The following is a 19,881-nucleotide window of genomic DNA, read 5'->3' on the forward strand; positions in this document are numbered from 1 at the left end:
CTTGGGAGACATCAAAGAGTTAAATCAGGAAACTTGGAGTGGAATCTAAAACATGTATTTTCCATCAGGAGTATTTTATTTTATTTTATTTTATTTTATTTTATTTTATTTTATTTTATCTTATTTTATTTTATCTTATTTTATTTTATTTTATTTTATTTTATTTTATTTTATTTTATTTTATTTTATTTTATTTTATCCACACTCCAACGCTGTAGGTGGCGGTAATTCATCTTAACGCTGGCTGCCACCCGCCACGAAATGCTGAAAAATAAAACCAAAAATACCAAGAAAGGAAAGAAGAAGAAGAAGGAGAAGAAGAAAAACGAAAGCGACAAAATACGGAGAAGAAGAAGAACCAGCGCCTGTCAGAGCTCCTGCGCAGTTTCAGCCTCTTCAGACGAGAGGGAATAAAAACATGGGCCTTTGTGAGTTGAACTGTTTCTTACTGAACCGGTGACACATTTCTTTGAACGCGTGTGTGAGGTGATACCGGAGCGCACCGAAATGACGACAGACAGATTGAATGATTTATTTCAGATACATGTATTATTCCCAGTTCATGGTAACACACAGTGGCAGCGGTGTGTGGGCTGCTCGCTCATGACTTTCGTTTCTTGCTGGTTAAGGTGTGGCGCTGGTTTCTGCCGTTACTAAAAAAAAAAAAAAAGTTTAATTGTAGTTATTCAAAGTTAAATGACTTTACATTGCAGGGCAGACATTTATTTCTAAGTAACATTAATTTCGTTTACCATGATTAACTAAGTCAGGTCCAAACAGCCTATCCAGGAGGCTTGGGAAGTTACCTCACCCAGAAAATATAGTTAAAGAGGTTTTTGAGGGTTTCTCTTTATCCAAACTACTCTTATAATCTAGCCTAACAGTACAGCTAACCACAGTTTGAGTTAAATCACAAGTTGACCTTACTTGAAACCACCACAACAAATCCCACTAACCACACACGGGAAGGTACAGTTGAAACCAGACGTTTACATACACTATATAAGAAGGCACATAACCTTTTTTTTTCTCACCGTCTAACATTAAATCAGATTAAACTTTTCCTGTTTTTGGTCAATTAGGATTACCACAATTATTTCTATTTGTTAAATGCCAGAATAATGAGAAAATGATTTTTTTTAGACAATTTTTATTACTTTCTTCAAAGTCAGAATTTACCTTATTTTGTAGTGCTGAGTTATTTTGTTAGTTTATATGCAATTGTGTTTATTTTATGTATTTAATCTTCTTGCGCAGAAAACATCACCCATCCCTCCATCCACTGTCTGAGAATAAACTGTTGCAATGGCCTTTGAATCAGATGCTTCTTGAGCCGCCAACTTCATTGTAGTTTTTTCAGTTTGAGTTTATGTTTAAAAAAAAAAAAAAGTCTGCCTGTCAAACATATGTTCACACAAATTAATCATCAGTATAACAGGAGCTATGTTAAAACTCACAGTACTTGGTTGTGGTTTAAGTGGTATTTGTGGGGGCCAATGAAAATAAGAGCCTTTTTCACCCCATCAGACATGCTAATGGTTAACATTAGCCTAATGCTAGCTGATACTTTTTTAATCTTGTGGTCCATTACAGCTGAGGTCATAGGTGCGCTCCGGTACTTTAACAAATAGTGCTACACCTCTCTTTGAAAGTACTGATGCTTAATTATTATGGTGGATTTATATTGCTGTTTTTAATTAATTCAACCTTTTATTTGAGAATTATTTTATTTCCCTTTTATGTTTTTTATAACTTAAATTGCTTTTACTGCCAGTATCATCTCTTTATCTCTTTACGATCTTATTTCCTTTTATTTTTTCAGGATGTTATTGTTTTGTCTTTTATTGCTGTAATGTGTCCTATCTTTAAGCATCTGTTGTTTTGTTATAACTTTCTTGTTGTAAAGCACTTTGAGCTGCATTTTATGTTATGGAAGGTACTGTTTAAATGAAGATGAAGATAATCGTGATGAAAAAAAATATATGATGATAGTAACCACAACAAATGTCTTTGATTCAGCCAGATGAGCAGTAAATGTTGATTTCTTTTTTTTTATCTTGGGTTTCTTGGGGACAGCTGCTGCCATTGAGCCAGGAACAGGTAAGACTTTGGAAAACGTTTCATGTGATTTTCAGGTGTTTACTTTCTTGAATGATTTTTAACACACTTTATCATAGACAGGCCAATTGCAATGAAATTGGAAAAAGAAGAAGAGGAAGACATCAGACTAAAAGAAGAAGAAGAAGAAGATGATGAAAAAGAAAAAGAAGAGAAAGAAAAAGATAAAAAAGAGAAAAAAGCTCCCAGCAGCTCAGCCAAAAGCATTATAGGTAAGTCTTGCCACTCAGCACCCATCATGGAAACACCCATGGCCAGTCATCTCCATAGAAATTGTATTTATACATTTCGGGTTAAAATAGATGAAGCCCCTATCTAAATGAATGGGGAGAGGGCTCACTGCTGGGACATAAACACTATTTGTATAGATCACCGATCAGGATCTGAAACACCGCTGAAAAAATTTGGTGACCATGGGTTATAGTGCGACTGTACATGTGAAAGGTTACACGACGCCAACTTTTTTTTTGATGAAAGATAATGGCATATACATGCTGGATGCAGAAATACATACAAAATACAACTTTACAACAATTCATACTCGTTGGACCAGGAAAATAAACATGGGATGGGCCTTTGTGAGTGTCACTGTTTCTTACCAAAACACATATATGTTTTCGTCATAAAAAACATTTAATACTAATAGTAACTATAGTATATGTGTTTATTTCAGCCAGATGAGCTGTAAATGTTAATTTCAGTTTTCATCTTGTGTTCTAGTGACGGCTGCCTCTGTTGTGGCAGGAGGAGGTAAGACTGGAAAATCTTTATGGGATCAATAAAAAGTTATATTCAAATGATTTTTAACATGTTATTGCAGAAAAGCCATTTGGCCTGCATGCTAAGCCTATGTGGTGCATGATCTGATAGATCAGCCCACTGCCATCAGAAACAAATTGTCCTATGCTGTGTTCTTGTCCATGCGCAGTGGGTGCTGTGGCCCTGGCCCCTGTCGTTCTGGGGGCCGTAGGTTTCACCTCAGCTGGAATAGCAGCAGGCTCCATTGCTGCTAATATGATGTCAGCTGCAGCTATTGCTAACGGAGGTGGAGTGGCAGCAGGAAGTCTGGTGGCTGTTTTGCAATCAGCAGGTATTTTAAGATGGTTTTAATTGCTGATGTTTGATTTAGTTTTCTCAGCTTCTCTGTGGCTCAAAAACTTGAAAAAAAATCTGTATATCTCACTGTAGGTGCGGCTGGTCTGTCGGGGGCTGCCACTGCAGCTGTGGCCAGCGCTGGAGGAGCAGTGGGATGGCTGACTAGCTTCGTCAGCCGAAAAGTACTTAAAGACAATAAAGATGAATAACAGGAGCCGATTCAATCGTTCATTTATTAGAGAGCAGTATCATGAGCTCAGATGTTTGAAGTGTGAAATAAATCTGTATGTACTGTGGAAGACCTTGGTTCATTGCGTTGTCTGTAAATATTTCCATGATGTCCACCAGAAAGGAAGTCAGTCAGTGAGTTATCGACTGAATCAAGCAGCATGAGTCAGCTTTACATCTATGCAGGTTCCAAATCAGCCAAATCAAAAACGGGTTTATAACCAAGCAAGTTCTCACACACAAAGAGTTCGCCTTGACGTTGTCATGTATGATCATAAATCATAGATCATCATAACTATAAATGCAGCAGGTTTGTCCAGTGTGTGTTGGAATTATTCAACCCAGTTTCTTCATGAGATACAACATTTTATTTAAACGTGCCAAAGCTTCATTTTACAGTTGACACAAAGTTCAGCCCAGGTATAATTTTTCAGGATGTTGATAGGCTCTGTTTTGACGCAACTATGTTGAAATTAATTTAAATTGTGCTTTTGATCAAATTGTCTACTGTTCAATAATGAAATTAGAGCTGAGGGGGACCGCAGAGTGTTGAACTATAAACGATTCAGTATTCCAGCAAAATTATTTATTTATTCAAACGCTCTTGACAACTTGAACACCAAAGATTTCTTCTCTCTCTCTCTCTCTCTCTAAGCAGACAATGACCTTACGTTTTCAACCTAAGGCAACAGAAAGGGGCTTAAAACTGGGGAGGGTTTGTTGCCACTGTTACCTTTTATGCAGCAGGAGAATATGATAAGATAAGAGCTTAGTATTGCATCATGGTGATTTCACAGTTGTTTGTGATTTAAATAAGAGGATGGGGGTTTTAAGATTTATGTATCTGGCCTTTAGATCTATGGGTTCAAATCAGGTCAAATATTATACAATTTATTAGGGGAAAATGGAGACTAGTGCTCTGTGGTGCCCTCTGCTGTTATGATGCTGGCAAAGTTTCGTTTCTGTGGAAATCACAGCCGAGCCTCAGATAAAGGGAGCTGCCACTGCTGCTGCTCTCATACTGCACCAGCAGCTACTGTACTGGACGCACCACACCCTGTTTGTGTTCGTTGTTCTTTGCAAAAATGGGTCTCTGTGAGTATAACTGCTCCTTTGACAATATTGATTTATTTCTTTGATAATTAACACTTGCTTTTCATAATTAGATGATAGTCATTACAGCAAATATCTTTGATAATGGCTAGCTGTAGTTTCTATGTTCATTTTTGTTTTCATCTCGTGTTTCAGTGACCTGCATGGCCGTTGCCGCTGGGGCAGGTAAGACAGAACACCTTTATGAATCACCTTTTTCATGAATAAAGATTAAAAGATTAAACATGCTAACAGTTCAGATCACCTAATGTATTTGACAAACTTTGTCTGTCTGCGTCCAGCTGGCACTGTGGTCTCTGCTCCCATTGTTCTGGGGGCCATTGGTTTCACCTCGGCTGGAATAGCTGCAGGGTCCTACGCTGCAACCATGATGTCAACTGCTGCAATTGCTAATGGAGGTGGAGTGGCAGCAGGAAGTGTGGTGGCTATTTTGCAGTCAGCAGGTAAAAACCATAACCATTGCTGGAATGATAATCAAAGGGGCGTCATGTACCCTCAAACTTTCATCGACTTCTTTCTGAAGTGCAACAAAAACTTCAGTCTGACCAACCTGGGACCTAAAAGAAACAGGTCACATTATGTCACACTGAAGATAAGCCGGACTTTGTCATCCTCTCTGTAGTTTGATGATTAATAAAATCCATTGATGTTCTGCTGGTCATAAACAGTTGTTGTCTGGCTGCAGGTATGGCTGGTCTGTCAACAACTGCCACTGCCGCCTTGGCCGGTGCTGGAGGGACAGCAGGAGGATTGCTGGCCATACTCATCTGAGACCAAGCTGAAAGTCATGAAGGAATAAAATAGAAGGAAGAATATGTTTACTTTTACTACAGAGAAACAGCAGACTATGTTAATGAAGCAGAGCATTTGAATTGTGAGGGTCATTGAGATAATGTTTTGTTTTTGTTTCTACAAAACACATTTACATTGTCAAGTACTCCAACTTTCAAACAATGAAAAATAATTAATAAAATGCATTCGAAACTTTTTCACTGGTTCATTGTCGTTTTAAATATCTATCTATCTATCTATCTATCTATCTATCTATTTATCTATCTATCTATCTATCTGAGCTGACACTGGGAGTGGGCGAGGTACTTTATAGGACTTATAGGTCACCAGTCTATTACAGGGCTGACATATAGAGACAAACAACGATTCACGTCCCCATTCAGTCTCTTGCTAACCTAACCTACATGTCTTTGGACTGACTGAAAACGTCCCCACTCCACACAGAAAGACCCCAGCCGGCCGGAAGGTTGGAGCCCAGAACCTTGTTGCTGTGAGGCGACAGTGGACCACCTCACCACCCTTATGAGTTCTTTGCACAAATACCTATATTGTACTGTCAGAACAATGACTTTAATATTCATTAGAGCCAAAACTATTTTTTTTCATCTGTTTTTTTCTCTTATGCCCTAGTTACAGTGATGACTTCACATCTCTGAGCCTCTTAAGCACTGCACTGAGCCTGTCACAACAAAGTCACATGGATAAAGTGATTCTCTGTCGCCCTCTTTTGCTCAGATTGTAACATAGTTTCGTTTCTCAAGAAACAAACCTTAACAATACTAAGGACATTCAGCCCAGTTCATAGACGGTGTATAAAAAGACGCCCACCTCAAGGCTGGTCAGTCACAACAGAGAAGAGCAGTGAACAGAACAAGGAAAATCATGGACCCTGGTGAGTACCACTCCTCCACACATTTATTTGCAAATTAAAACTTTTACTGTGAATTTGTGAGATGTGATTTGTGATAGTGTAGAGACGTAGGTGATCTCCGGAGCCGTTGTGGTAGAACAGATGTGCACCAAATATGAACTTCACCCCCCAGGAGACCTTTATGTGAGACAGGGCATGGGTGCAGAACCTGAAGGGTTTTCGCCTAAACAAAAGTAAACCCAGCAGCGATCAGAATAACAAAAGTCTGTGACCAGATGTCAATGTTCGCTCTTCTCTTGCGTTTCAGTGACAGGTGCAGTAGCAGGAGCAGGTAAGACATTCAGACAGATTTGTCTCCCGTGTTTACCTTTTCCCCTGAGTTTAAAAAAACACTCATCTAGAAAAGTCAATAGACGTGCGCTTTTTTTTGAAATCGTGCATGATCCATCTCTGCTGCGCTCTCCTCCGTTTGCAGCGTGTGCAGCAGGCGCTGTGCTCGCAGCTCCTCTCGCTCTGGGGGCCGCGGGCTTCACCTCCGCTGGGGTAGCAGCGGGCTCCATCGCGGCTAAAGTGATGTCGGCCGCCGCAGTTGCCAACGGAGGCGGAGTGGCATCGGGAAGTGTGGTGGCTCTTTTCCAATCGATAGGTAAACACCATAAGTCGATGTTTTATTTTGGTTTTAACCGTCTGTATCCTCACGTGGATAATTTAAGTTCAAGAAAAGACAGTCTGCAGATAAAATTATGATATATATATATATATACAGTGATGACAGGAGTGCTGTTTTTTTTTAAACTTACAACGAGGATTTCTCCGTTTCTCTGTCACTTGATACCATGATAACATGTATTGATCTTCAGATGTGTGTCATGTGACTGCAGGCGCGGCGGGTGTGTCTGGGGCTGCCGGCGCAGCTGTGACCGGCGCTGGGGCCGCGGTGGGATGGCTGGCGAGCTTCGTTCGCTGAAAATCTTTACGGATTCATATATTTTCTGCTTATTATTATTCTTTTTTTTTTTTTTTTTTTAATAAATTGTACGTCCTGTCACTCTAATGAAGGAAATAATAAAGCCGCATTTTTGTGTTTTGAGAAAAATAAAATGCGTCTGAATGCATCTTTTTCAAGTATTGATCTATCTGACCTTACAGACACAGTAATAATATGAGGGTTTAACCCTCAGGTGTATAATAACACTATTGTGACTTAGTAAAAGATGAAAGTTTGTCCTGACTGCAAGTTCGAAGGAGCAGTCAGAACTAAACTGGTTTACCAATACTTTTGTATTTTGTATTTCTGTCTTTTGTTCCCCTTATCATCAATAAAGGTGTTAAATGTTTTTTTTTTTTATTTTGCATTAGCTGAAAGACATGAGTCAGACTGACCGACCCGATTAAAAGCTGCTGTCTACTCTTGTAGTATTTGCTGCATCAATGCAAGAAAACTATACAGTTTCTGAGGAAGCTGCAGAGGGGTTGCTGGCTTCTGGAAGAGCTGACACTAAGCTGCGTTGCTGGTTTCTACAAGAAATGTGATTTTTCTAAATCTACACATATCCTCACACTCATCATCTTTCATCGTGCTTCACATTGTAAAAAAACTGTGGAAATGGAATCTCAAATACAGAAAATCATTGGGGTCAATGACCTCCCTGCAACTACCCCCCCCCCCCCCCCCTCCAAAAATGTTGTCTCAAAATTAAATCTAGACAGCAATTGTGTTTGTCTCTGCAACAAAATTATAAGAACAACTTGGCAATATATAAACTTAATTTCTTGTTAACAGGGTTTGTATGTTTAATCCAGCAGCGTCATCTGTTTCATCTGAATGAAAAGAATGAAAAGCAACAGCTGATAGTATATACTGGGAAATTAAAAAGGAAAAACGATTCTTCCTCTTCACATCAGGGGGAGACAGAGACCAGCATGTATTCAAGCACATTTGTCAAACAGCTGATTACAGTCAGCTTCAACATCACACAAAGAGCAGGGAAATTATGAACTTTGTTAATAATATAAGAGTGTAACATTTAATGAGGTGCAGTATTCTTCACACACCAGTTTCAATTCAATTCACTACACTACAGTAAACAGTCTTAAATCCATGGTTGCTTGTATTTTGTCACACTTGTATTACTCCTTACTCCTTGGAACATATAGATCTAATCATTTCAAATATCTTTTTGATGAAAGTTTGCTGATTTCAAGGAGCACTGTGTGTGTTCACTTGTCAATGCTACATCGTAAGAACAAAAAAAAAATATTTTTGTAACAGAGTGAGGACGTTTTGGAAAAAGTGAGGACATTTTGGACAGTCCTCATTTCCTGAGACACTTTCAAAGGGCTGTTTGAGGGTTAAGACTTGGTTTTCGGGTCAGGGTTAGAATTAGGTTTAGGTTAAGGTTAGGGTAAGGGGCTGGGAATGCATTGTCAATGAGTGTCCTCACAAAGATAGAAGTACAAGTAGGTGTGCGTGCATATTTGTGTGATCCCACTGTCAGACTTTTTAGTGTAAATTTGCAGTAATTTACTGGCAGCAGCTTTGCCCATAAGGTACTGTATTTTTTTTACAGTTCCTTACAGTATTAGAATTACAGCAAATCACTGGAAATACATGTGTAGTTCTTTACTGTATTCTTGTAAACTTACAACACAATACTGTTCACAGTTTTGTCAGTAAATTACTGTAAATTTACAGTATGTTACTATCGTACAGTTACTACTACTACTACTACTACTGCTACTACAATGAAAGATCAAACAAAGTCCCACTTGAAGTCACTGCTCTTCTCGATGAGTGTAAACATGCAGGTTCACTGATGCTGTCTTCTCTTTGACCATGTCCCTGCTCTTCTTGCTCTGCACCTTCTCATGTCTTTACTTTTGTGCCGCTGAGGATTAATATCAGTGCAGGTTCTGAAAAACCATGTAGAACAAAATAAATATTTGTCTTGAAATATCTCTCACAAAACATTTTTTGAGTGTTTGGTATATGGGATGAAAATGTAGACACCACAAGGAACCTTTTGTCATGGTTTCTAAATGGAGAAGAAACTGTCACACCCTATATAATTTGTGCCTTTTATGTGTCACACCTTATAGAAAAATCCCCATTGTCATTAACAATGCATCTGTGCAACAGTTTGGTGCAAACAACAAAACGGTGAACTTAGAGCGTGGTTCTAGAAATGTCTGAATAAAGTCTTTTATGACTCTTTCTGCCAACTGGAAAACAGAGCATTAAGTTAGACTTACCACCTCACTACATTACTTCAGTTCAATTATCTTTCAGCAAAAGCAACAGTGTTGTTTCATGGTGTTGTAAACTGGGACAAAATACTGACATGTTAATTTTAGCTATAGCTAAAAAACTGCATGAAGCTTTTCAATGACTAAGACAAACTCAACTGGAGAAAGTCTCACACGGATTTTTTTACTTCCTTGACAGATGTGAAACATTTTCATCTGAATTCTTACAAATGAGCTGCCAGACTCAACATTTATATCTTTTGAGGAAAGATTTTGCTGAATAAAACCTGTGATGTGTTTTGATGATCATTTTCCTCAGACACCTAGCACAAGGTTTGACAGCAGATTATAAAATTAGCTTTTGCTTACACAGCTATTTGTGTGTGTGTGTGTGTGTGTGTGTGTGTGTGTGTGTGTGAGAGCGAGAGAGAGACTCAGTAGACATACACTCATCATATTGCACATCATTCAGTGTTTATGGCCCTGGGAAATAAACTGTCTTTTAGTTTGGTGGATTGTGCACTGATGGTCCTGTAGCACTAGTTGGAGGGCAACAGTTCAAACAGGTAGTGTCCAAGACATGAAGAGTCCTTTAGAATTCAAATGATGGAAATCTCTATGCTGGGAAAGCTACAGGTCGCCATATCATACAGGGTGAGACAGCTGGGTTTGTACAGACATGTACGGTCCCCAGAGAATTAATCCCACTGACTGCTGGTACCCTGATTTTTCATTTAGCACCACCATGAAGATAACATTTTGGTTTTTAAGTTAAATGTGTTCACAATTATTGGATGACTCAGAAACACAGAACTCACATTCACAATTCAGAGACAACGTGTAAACTGTTCACCTTTATTCAACAGGTACTGCAGACAAAGCAGGTAAGGGGGAATGGTGAGGGACAAAGTCCTGTCAGCAGACAGGATGCAAATGAGGAAATGGAAAACAGGTAAGGAAGTGTTTGTAGAAGTCAGGTGACTGGTAAGACAGTCATCTGAGTGCAGGGCAGGTGGAAGTGGCAGGATCTGAAACAACAGGACAGTCAGTGGGATGGCTAAGGCTGGCAGGGAATGACTGAATGCATCTGAATGATCTGACAGATAGATTGCCATGAAACTTAGTGCAGTTATTTATGTTTCCCACAGGATGAGCTGTATTAATTTTGGTGATCCCTTATTTGTTTATTTTTTTAGGTTATTCAGATTCATCACTTTACAGAATACATGGTTTGAGGATGTATTTATTGGGTAAAGAGAAAATTTGGTGTGTATTCATGCTGTAGGTCCTCACTGGGTACCAGTTTGGTTACAAATGGCTGATAACATCCATCCCAGTGTTCCTCCCACGGTGGCCACAGCTCCAGTGGCAGTCCCTGACAGACCACCCATACCTGCAGTGAGATTACATCACATTATATCACATTTGAAGATTCACAACAGACCATCAGTTTCATTTGACCCTTTCCTGTTTGTAAGTAAATGTTTTGTTCCAAAGTCTAAAATAACTTCAGTTTATCTGCAAAGGATAAAAGGTCCATCTCCATCCTCAACACCTCCTCACCAACTGAAACTTGAAGACACTTCTAATATTTCCTCCACCCATTATTATTAGCAGTGCATGTGTTTTCATTATTTTACTCATTGAACCTTTATTTATACAGGGATGTCCAATGAGAGCATTCACTCTCCATGGTACAGGTGGCAGTGCCCTTTGTACACAGGACAATAAAAGCCAAAGCTTAAATCAAACATTTAGACAAACATTAAACCTAATGGTGGAGTAACATTTCATCATTACATTGATGCTCACTCTGATCTTTTACCACTTATTAGTTTAACTATTCAGCCCAGGCTGCTCCTCCTAACATAACATTTACATTTACTCATTTGGCTGATGCGATTGCTATAATGGCATTGCAGTAAAAATACATTACATAACTTTTTTTTTTTTCTTTCCATCTGTGAAAACAACAAGAATAAAAAATATTTAAAAATATTCTATTTAAGTTAAAATATTTCAAGGTTGTTTTTTTTTCCTTGCCAGAAAAAGCCTCTCTGTGGCGTTTATGCAGATAGACTAAGATTAAGATTATAGATTAAGACAAAAAAATAAATAAAATATTCACTTGACCTAATGACTGCAAGATTGCCACCAGACCTCCTGCTGCAACTCCTCCTCCATTAGCAATCGCATAATAAGACATCATTTTGGCAGCAAGGGACCCTGCTGCTATTCCAGTTGAGGTGAAACCTATGGCGGCCAGAGCAGCAGGAGTCAGGGCCAGAGTCACAACGCCTCCTGAACAAGAACACAGCAGAAAAAAAAAACATTGTCTCTAATGATAAGAGCAAAAAATCTTAACATTTACTATGTAATTCCTCCGAATGTCATTTTGTCCGATAAATCAGTACACATGAAATACTTACTGCTTCTTACTGATACGTAAATGTAGGTAAGTTTAGCTATGTTGGAGCCACTGTGCACAGTATATGTGACATTATTAGATTACCGTATTACAGTATGTTAGTTTTTTAGCATAGCTGTGCGCTTGAGAAACAAAAGTCTGTTTTCTACTCCAGCCTGCCCCTTATCAGCTGCTTCACTCTTATACACTGTCAAGAGTGTTGTGTGGTGCCATCAAAATCTATTCATGCATCAATATTCTCCTGTTGGTCACACTGCCACATTTAGTTTTGGGGATAGAAAAAGGCTATTTTTATTTTACTTTTACCTATTATAATATGTAGTGTCACCAAAATCATTCCATTCATCAATGGTCTCCTGTTGATTATACTACAACACCCAGTTTGGAGAAATGTGTTTGTTAGTTTGTTGTTGTTTTTTTTTTTGTTGTTGTTGTTGTTGTTTTTAATGAACCTAAATGTATTTTGATGTCCAAGAATCTTCACGTGATTTTGACGGCATTGCACAAATAGTAGCCTGTAATATTGTGAAAACAGCAGCCTGTTACCTCACTATTACCAGTTTATTACTCTGTTAATGTCGCCATATCGCATATTTTTTAAGACAAATATCGCACTGAGCGATGCTCGAATCTGTGAATAACGTACTTATAATGTTCAATAAAGAGAAACAAAATCCCGACTTGTTCTTATTTCAAAGCACACCGTGAAGTACATGCAGAATAAACCCGTCTCTAACGCCCGTGAAAAGATGACTGACACCTTCTGGGAGCACAGGCATTTGTTCGGCGCATTTGTTTTAGCTGAACTTCCCCTGTTGCTTCACTCAGGCTGTCATCGTTGTTGTGTCACTGATGTCAGCTGTTCGGCTCTGTGTGCCGCTGCTCTGCACTCTGCGGGCACCCAGCTCCTCATTTGTGTCTCCTTTCCTCGAAAGTTAAATCGAAGCACCTCTGTGAACAAGAGGCGCCCTGTATTTTATAGTGTTACTCTTACCTGCGCCTATAACGACAGCCTTACCTGTTGGTGATGAAACACAAAAGAAAACAAATGTTATTAAATATATTTGCTCATCAAGCTGACTGATATGGAGGAAAATATACTTACACACTTCTTCCATCTCAGTTTTAGGATGTGATGTCTTGTAGGCTGCACAGAGCTCAACTGTAGGTGTTTACATGTTCATGGTCATCATGGTGCATGGGAGTGGCTTGCCCTCCCCCCTCGGTGGTTAGGGTTAAACGCGGTGGGGGACCTCCCACTCTGGGACCAGCGCCCATGTGAACCTCCTCTGCCAAATCTGTAAATAAAGTCGAAGTAACATTTAATGTTCTGTCGTTCTGTCATTACCCATTGACGCTACTTTTATTTTTTTTTGTTTGCCTGTTTGGAATGAATTTAGACCTAATTAAAAACAACCAGAGAGAGATGTCAGTCACTCAGGTCACACAGAGATGTCATAAAAAAGAAGATGAGACATTATTAACTACTATACAGTGAGAAATGTGAGGATTTGAGTGAGTTTTCTTTGAAAAAATAAAAAGATATGCAGTATATCTTGAGTTTATCCATCTCTCTGATAGCTCAGACAGCTCTGTCTATGTGGGGAGAAAAGTCAGTGTCCAGTATGTTAACTGTTTTCATACACTAAAGAAAAGATAAATGTATCACAGCTGCCCATGTTATTCTATCTACTAGACTCCTTCCATAGATCATGGACAACTTTTGTGTCCATGAGGTGGCATGGTCATGGTCATGATTGAATAAAATATAATTGTTATTTAAAGCCTAATGTCATATTGTATTTGATATGATGGTTGATATTTGTATATTACTGTATATTTATTGATAATCATCTGTCAGTGTTAATAATTTTCTGTACTGCTTTGGCAATATATGTTTCAGATTTGTCATGGCAATAAAAATAAAGAGAGAGAGAGACTTGACTCATACAAGGGACAAAAGGTCATGGCATCTTGGCCTCTGCTGCATTGATTTTTCTTTTAAAATCTGTTTCTTCTGAGTCCTATAACTTGATTACAGTACATCACTAAACCATAGGAGTGCCCCTCTGCAACATAACTTACAAACAGATGAAAACACATTTCTTTGAGTTTTTGTTTGTGTTTGAGTTTTTTTGAGAGTTGTTTGTTTTTGTTTTACAAACACATCATATTTGTGCTGATATATGTCAGCATTTGGGATGTTATCTTACTCTGTTCTGGGAGGTGGACTTTCTTCCCTTCAAGTACCGCACAGCCTGTCTCCACTCTCTCCATTCAAAGGGTTAATTCACCCACATTACTCACAAGCATATTTTCTGTGTTCACTCTGGTGGAAACACTCCCAATGAAAGATTTCTACACTAAAATGTGACAGTTGAGAGACAGACATCTCAAAACCTCGGCAAATACAGCACAAAATATCTGCATAGATGAAGCATTTTTAAAATGTAGGCAACTGCATCTCCTGATATGCATCCACCTGCACTACTATACCACCACTTATTGGCTTTACATTTCAGGACTACAATTAAGTAAAATTTAAGTATTTTTATTTCATAACCCAATGGATGATTATCTACCTGTTTCCTCAGGGGGGAAATATTAGAGATAGACTAATTTAAATACAGTATAGTATGACATAGTAATTAAGACAATAATCCTGAAATAGACAAACTTTATTGCATAACAGTCCACAGTGCACAATAATGACCGGCCTCACATTTGTACACTGAACAGTTCAGGACCAAACACTAGATTAAATAATAAAAGAGACAGACCACCACCATGACTGTAGACACAGCTTCCAACTTTCAAGTTTTTCTACTCAAGAAAAATCTTGTTTGGCATCTTAGGGACATTAACTAGAAATTAATTTTGCAATTGACCTTAGTGAAAAACAATACATAGTTTACACCATCTACAAGCTAGATCAACATTTAAAATAATGCAATTTAATGATTATGTATCTCGACAAAGCATTTTTTTGCTTTTGCTTTTGCTGTTAAAATGGTCATCAGCTGCACCCTGTGGCTGATGCACTCTTTCAGTATTTCACATGACATGCCACCACACCCTCATTCATTACAGTCTGAACATGACGCATCTGGTCATCAAAAAAGATGTGGGGGCCGATCAGCTTAAGCAGGGGGCCTTTGGATGACCCTTTCAGAAAGTGGGCCTCATCAATCTCCAGACCCCATGTCTTCAGAGTGTTTAGGGCTCTATAGCCTGCATTGCCCGCATCGCGGGATGTCACCAGGTAGGTCCGAATGGGACAGTCCTTTTCCTTAAACTTCCTCTGCAACCTTCCTAAAGCCTCCAGGAAGTCCTTAAATGGTCCCTGTGGGAAAGAAGAGAGAATAACAGAGAGTAAAATAGGACTCTATGCAGTTCATGTTTGGTCGTATATGTAGGCTTTAAAATGTGTTCAACCAAGGTTCAACATAAACTTTCCTCCTCCACTGTAAAACAGTATATCCAGTTTGTAGAGGTCCTTTATAGTTATGTAGGGTGGGCCTGCAGGAGGATTTGAGGGTGTCTGATTTTCAGTACAGTGGGCGACAAATCTTCAAACTGCACTGACCGTCACTGACCAAATGAATCACATTTTGCAGTGGAGCTCCTCACTACTGAGTGAAAGCATCTTTGTTAGCTCAGCCATGATACAGTGTCAACTGCACTGACTGTCACTGACCAAATCAGCATTTAACGTTTAGCAGTGGAGCTCCTCACTACAATATGAAAGCTCCATTGTTATCACTCTGTAAGCCTTCAGCTACCTCCAACACTCCAGTCTCCTCTTTGACAGTCAAAGTTGCATTAGAGCTTGGAACAAGATAAAATCAGCCACGACAAAAAACAGCCACTACAGTCACATAGAAGTACAATAGAGAACAGGGCAATCCAACTTGGATGAAAAAAAAAAAAAATTGTAAGTGAATAAATAATAAAACTGAGACATAATAATAATTCATATTCTAAAACTGTGTATTCTAACAGACCATCTGATTTTTTTCAGAGAGAAGAAAAGGTAATGTAGGTATAGGTTGTTTTAATCATAGGTAAAGTTGTTAATGTAGTTATATCATATGATGCTTTTTGCTGTAAATTTTTGTGATGATGCAAAAATAATGATCACAGTGAAAATCGCTGTCCACATACTTTGGGCAATGGCTCGTTGACCTTTTCTCTCTCATTGTCCATGTACATTTCCACTCCACCTTTTTTGAAAACCAGCTCAGACTCATCAGAGAAGATGACGGCATCACCGTCGAAGACAATACGCAGCGGAGTCTCCAGCACTTCCATGATGTTCTCTGGGGTGAGCATGACAGCAGCTGCTACACCTGATGAAGGGACATTAGTTCATATGAATACACAGTCATACACAGCTATAGTGTTGAAAGTTGCAAAAGGAAAAGAGTGTGAAATTTCAGCTCTCTTCACCATCCCAACCAAATCCATACTACTGCTTTTACTCTGGAGTCAAGATGATGTAAATAAAGAAAATGATTTTTTTTCTCTTCTTTATATCCAAGTTATGTAGTTACTAAAGAATAAGTCAAGTTTTATTTTATTTGCTTATGGACTCATGTAACCATATCCATATGTCACAATTTTATCTTTAAGTTTCTCATATACTCATATACGCTTATATTCACTTGATGATAAATCTGAGCCAAGCTCAATACATTAATAAAGTGCTTAATTAATGTATTCAGTAAGTTATGCTACAGTTATAGTCAGTATGATTCAAATATGCTCTTTTACCACATGCACCATATGTACCTTTTTCAACTTTATTCATATGTAATTTTAAGTTTTACATTCATGCTTCTCAGCAGAAGTATTCATTGCTCATTATGTTTATTGTTTATTACTCATCCTACATGCTAAATGTCATATTTTATCTATTTTGTCATGTTATACTTTGAAAAGAAGGCCTTTTGTAACTCTTGATATTAAAAAAAAGGAATTGTATTTAACTCAAGGCCTGTTGCCTTTTGCAATGAGCAGATGTTGTGCAATAAGGAGCCTGTTGCCATGGTGATTTACGCAGACTAGACCTTTATTTACAGTGGCATTTGATGTGATGTGCCAAATGTGTATGAAGAAGTTCAAATTGTTTTTGTGAATAAAAGGTTTAAACTTTGATGAGATTCAATCTTGCTGATTTTTCCACAACTTCTCCTCACCTGTTTCCAAGGTAAGCCCCCTCCACATGATGGCTAGCAGTTCCCTTCAATAAAGTCTGAAATAAGACGCTAGAGGCCCAAAGCATTCCTTGAGGCTTTGTTAGGAACAGGCTGGGGTATGCACTGAGCTGTTTGAGTTAATTTACATTGTGGTTGTCCCTGACAGTGAAGCCTCTCCCTGATGTATCAAGAGGGAAGCCTCTGCTGATCTGTTAAGTGAAGGGGGCAAGGGAGGGAAGGCAGTTGGTCTGGCTCTGACGCTGCCAACACTTAGAAGGGATCATTAATTCTCGTGATCAGGCCCACTGCGTCGTCAAGGCCTGGCACACCCGGTGCTGAAAGACACCCTGAGAGCTCTGTCACCCTGTAAAAAACAGTCTCATGTAGGACAGTGTGTCCCCCTCTAAAAGGGGGCAACTCTCTGGGTGAACACCTCCGTGTTCTCTTCAACAGAACACAGAATGAACTTTATTGTTCAGGTTATCAGTGGTGATGGTTGTGTATCAGCTCTCAAACACATAAAAACACCATGATAGTTTCTGTCTTATTTACTACCCTCATTACACTTACCTCCCTTCATCACTTCTGGAACCCTTGTCCCGGGTGGAGCCGACAGGTAAAGAATGGTTTTGTTTTCCTGTAACTTCTCTATAAGACGCTCCTCACTGACAGTCATGGAAGTAATTATGTCTTTCAGGTCTGCAAACAAGGAAGAATGACAAGCCCACTGAACAATCAGTTGCCCAAATAACGTTCTGTTTTAGCTGATATTATTTCATGCTGCATTACAGATACATATGAAAGACACATTGTGCTGCTTATTAATTATATACACATAAAGATTTGCATTAGGAATGAATGAGATTTTGTGGGACATATATGAAAGAAAGCTGAGTTCTTGGATATAATAGGAGCTGACAGCTGGGTTTGATTTTACTACATTACTGTTTTCATCTCAGTGGTAAGTAATCACTCATTGTAACATTTTTATTCTGAGCCTCATGGTCTAATTACTTCTACATGAACTCTCCTCTAGATACATTTCATTCATGCATTCCTGGTTGATGCCTTTCTGACTTAACATATCAACAAACACTGAGCTCCAATAAAGTAAAATATATTTAAATGACTATTTAAATAAATGGTTTGCTTATCAGACATAGGTACTTGAATGCATGAAAAATATATGCTGCCAAAGTTGTTTTGCTGTATCAGTAACTCACCATGGGTTGTGATGAACTGGTCTGACAAGTCTGTTGATTTGTCACAGATGAGTTTGACCTGAAAGAGCTCCTGACTCTCAGGGCGAAGGTTTGTAAGTCTAGTGTTCACTGCCTTCAGAGCCTGAACACAACAATACATGACATCAGAAAACACAACTGACTGAGTAACTCCGTAGGTGTGAGTGTGTGTGTGTGTGTGTGTGTGTGTAGCTCTGTTTGTAACTATGTATGTGCTTAACTGTTCCTGTGTATGTTCCTTCGTTGTTTTACTACATCTGACCTTGACAAAGGAGAAGGCAGGCCCAGGGCTCATTGAGCTGCTGCTCTCCTCCTTCTTGAAGAGGATTTCTGATGACATCGCAATGGTGATGGGAATCTCCCGCTGGAGAATCAGAAGAAACAAGTGTTTGACATTTTAACAATAATTCCACTTTAAAGTTATTTATTTTAATATTTTTAATTTAGTTGGGTAATTTTCATGCATATTCAAGACAAATCATTAAATTATTTTGACCACAAATTGTGCAAATGTTAGTGGGTCTTTTTGACCTGTGTAAAAGGGGATTAATTCAGTCCGGGAATCTCACCAGCCCAGGCCACCCTCATCCTCAGACCACTAATTTTGTAGGTTAACCCTGCTTCAGCGGTTCCCAACCTTTTCCAGCTCATGGCCCACCTCAAAATCTCTAAAATGTTGACTGACTCCATAACAAAATGGAGACTAAAGAATACCTCCTCAGAGCACTTTTTCATTTTTAATCATAACGAGTGAGTGTTCAAGATTGAACTGAAAGCAGACAAAAGAATGTAGCCCTTATTTTGCAGTGATTTGAGAAGAATGAGACTCAGCAAGTTTATTTTACTAAAATTTGACAAAAACTAATCCCTAGCCTATGTACTGAGATTGAAACTCAAAATAAAAAAGACAAAATTAATACAGCAGGCAGCAACAATAATGAATCACTAAAAGAAATCATCAGCACACAAAAAGACACACATTTCCTTACTCTGTCTAACTATCTTTTTTTTAAACTTTTACATACAATAACTATAAATTAAAATTTAAACTTAAAATCGAAATGTGCTTAAAGACTATATGATTAAGCATGGTAAAGGAGCTGTAAATAAGTGCTGCACAAGACTGTAACTCACCTTTTTTTGTTTCGGTGCCATCTTAGTATTTTCTTCACTGCTGCGACTTCTTTTCATGTTTGTCCCAGGACAGCTCAAACACTGTGTCTCTTGACGGCTCTTTTATACTCTCTCCTCTCTCTCGCGTTGACTCAAACTTGTGTAGACACTCTACAGTGGTTGATGAATGTTACTTCTGTATGAACATGTTGCTATAGGTGATAACCAGTCATCTGATGTATGAGTCAGTGATAGTGAGGCATAAATTGAATAAACAAGTCAAGTCAATCCCCTGACACCTCAGTCCATTCTTGGAACAGCATACTGAGTAACAGATTCAGAGAAAGAGAAACTACCTGTTATTTTAATGTACTATCAATGCTGTCCTCACCTACACACTGTGCACGTGGTGCACAATGGAGTACCAGGATAACCAGC

General features: G+C 38.6%; 4 protein-coding genes and 1 long non-coding RNA gene across 6 annotated transcripts; 2 read left to right on the plus strand and 3 right to left on the minus strand.

Annotated features, from left to right (window-relative positions):
* Positions 1 to 290: 290 nt before the first annotated feature.
* LOC139633449 (interferon alpha-inducible protein 27-like protein 1) lies at positions 291 to 5,542 on the plus strand. The gene is made up of 9 exons (XM_071499164.1): positions 291 to 428; positions 2,077 to 2,100; positions 2,178 to 2,330; positions 2,839 to 2,868; positions 3,047 to 3,208; positions 3,307 to 4,536; positions 4,690 to 4,719; positions 4,836 to 4,997; positions 5,240 to 5,542. The coding sequence occupies exons 1-6, from the start codon at positions 419 to 421 to the stop codon at positions 3,420 to 3,422; spliced, it is 495 nt and encodes a 164-aa protein (XP_071355265.1). The 5' UTR covers positions 291 to 418; the 3' UTR covers positions 3,423 to 4,536; positions 4,690 to 4,719; positions 4,836 to 4,997; positions 5,240 to 5,542.
* Positions 5,543 to 6,102: 560 nt separating this feature from the next.
* LOC139633450 (interferon alpha-inducible protein 27-like protein 2A) lies at positions 6,103 to 7,554 on the plus strand. 2 transcript variants are annotated; one of them, XM_071499166.1, is made up of 4 exons: positions 6,103 to 6,238; positions 6,525 to 6,548; positions 6,693 to 6,863; positions 7,099 to 7,554. In XM_071499166.1, the coding sequence occupies exons 1-4, from the start codon at positions 6,229 to 6,231 to the stop codon at positions 7,182 to 7,184; spliced, it is 291 nt and encodes a 96-aa protein (XP_071355267.1). In that variant the 5' UTR covers positions 6,103 to 6,228; the 3' UTR covers positions 7,185 to 7,554. The 2 variants fall into 2 exon arrangements, with proteins under 2 accessions (XP_071355267.1, XP_071355266.1); XM_071499165.1 differs by having other exon boundaries at positions 7,078 to 7,242.
* LOC139633453 (uncharacterized) lies at positions 7,378 to 7,877 on the minus strand. Its single transcript, XR_011693739.1, has 2 exons — positions 7,715 to 7,877; positions 7,378 to 7,679 (listed from the first exon to the last, which is right to left on the minus strand). It is a non-coding gene; the product is annotated as an uncharacterized lncRNA (long non-coding RNA).
* Positions 7,878 to 10,297: 2,420 nt separating this feature from the next.
* Positions 10,298 to 13,123, minus strand: LOC139633452 (interferon alpha-inducible protein 27-like protein 2A). Its single transcript, XM_071499167.1, has 4 exons — positions 12,997 to 13,123; positions 12,886 to 12,909; positions 11,597 to 11,764; positions 10,298 to 10,856 (listed from the first exon to the last, which is right to left on the minus strand). The coding sequence occupies exons 1-4, from the start codon at positions 13,007 to 13,009 to the stop codon at positions 10,753 to 10,755; spliced, it is 309 nt and encodes a 102-aa protein (XP_071355268.1). The 5' UTR covers positions 13,010 to 13,123; the 3' UTR covers positions 10,298 to 10,752.
* Positions 13,124 to 14,551: 1,428 nt separating this feature from the next.
* LOC139633448 (cytosolic 5'-nucleotidase 1A-like) lies at positions 14,552 to 19,666 on the minus strand. The gene is made up of 6 exons (XM_071499163.1): positions 19,465 to 19,666; positions 18,593 to 18,694; positions 18,313 to 18,433; positions 17,660 to 17,788; positions 16,056 to 16,240; positions 14,552 to 15,234 (listed from the first exon to the last, which is right to left on the minus strand). Exons 1-6 carry the CDS (start codon positions 19,519 to 19,521, stop codon positions 14,938 to 14,940), a joined length of 891 nt encoding a protein of 296 aa, XP_071355264.1. The 5' UTR covers positions 19,522 to 19,666; the 3' UTR covers positions 14,552 to 14,937.
* Between the last annotated feature and the right edge of the window lie 215 nt (positions 19,667 to 19,881).

This window comes from Trachinotus anak, unplaced genomic scaffold (genome assembly GCF_046630095.1).
Source record: "Trachinotus anak isolate AG129_WGS33_773 ecotype Australia unplaced genomic scaffold, CSIRO_AGI_Tana_v1 ptg000015l, whole genome shotgun sequence".
In the NCBI taxonomy this organism is placed as follows: Eukaryota; Metazoa; Chordata; class Actinopteri; order Carangiformes; family Carangidae; genus Trachinotus; species Trachinotus anak.

Coding starts and splice junctions, on each gene's coding strand:
- LOC139633452 (XM_071499167.1), bottom strand. Junction 11,765..12,885: donor GGCTGTCGTTATAGGCGCAG/GTAAGAGTAACA, acceptor GTTCTTGTTCAG/GAGGCGTTGTGACTCTGGCC. Junction 10,857..11,596: donor GGCAATCTTGCAGTCATTAG/GTCAAGTGAATA, acceptor ATCTCACTGCAG/GTATGGGTGGTCTGTCAGGG.
- LOC139633450 (XM_071499165.1), top strand. Junction 6,549..6,692: donor AGGTGCAGTAGCAGGAGCAG/GTAAGACATTCA, acceptor CTCCGTTTGCAG/CGTGTGCAGCAGGCGCTGTG. Junction 6,864..7,077: donor GGCTCTTTTCCAATCGATAG/GTAAACACCATA, acceptor ATTGATCTTCAG/ATGTGTGTCATGTGACTGCA.
- LOC139633448 (XM_071499163.1), bottom strand. CDS start 19,521: ATGAAAAGAAGTCGCAGCAGTGAAGAAAATACTAAGATGGCACCGAAA. Junction 17,789..18,312: donor CCAGTTCATCACAACCCATG/GTGAGTTACTGA, acceptor CCTTGTTTGCAG/ACCTGAAAGACATAATTACT. Junction 16,241..17,659: donor TCCAGAAGTGATGAAGGGAG/GTAAGTGTAATG, acceptor TCCCTTCATCAG/GTGTAGCAGCTGCTGTCATG.
- LOC139633449 (XM_071499164.1), top strand. Junction 2,101..2,177: donor TGCCATTGAGCCAGGAACAG/GTAAGACTTTGG, acceptor ACTTTATCATAG/ACAGGCCAATTGCAATGAAA. Junction 2,869..3,046: donor CTCTGTTGTGGCAGGAGGAG/GTAAGACTGGAA, acceptor GTCCATGCGCAG/TGGGTGCTGTGGCCCTGGCC.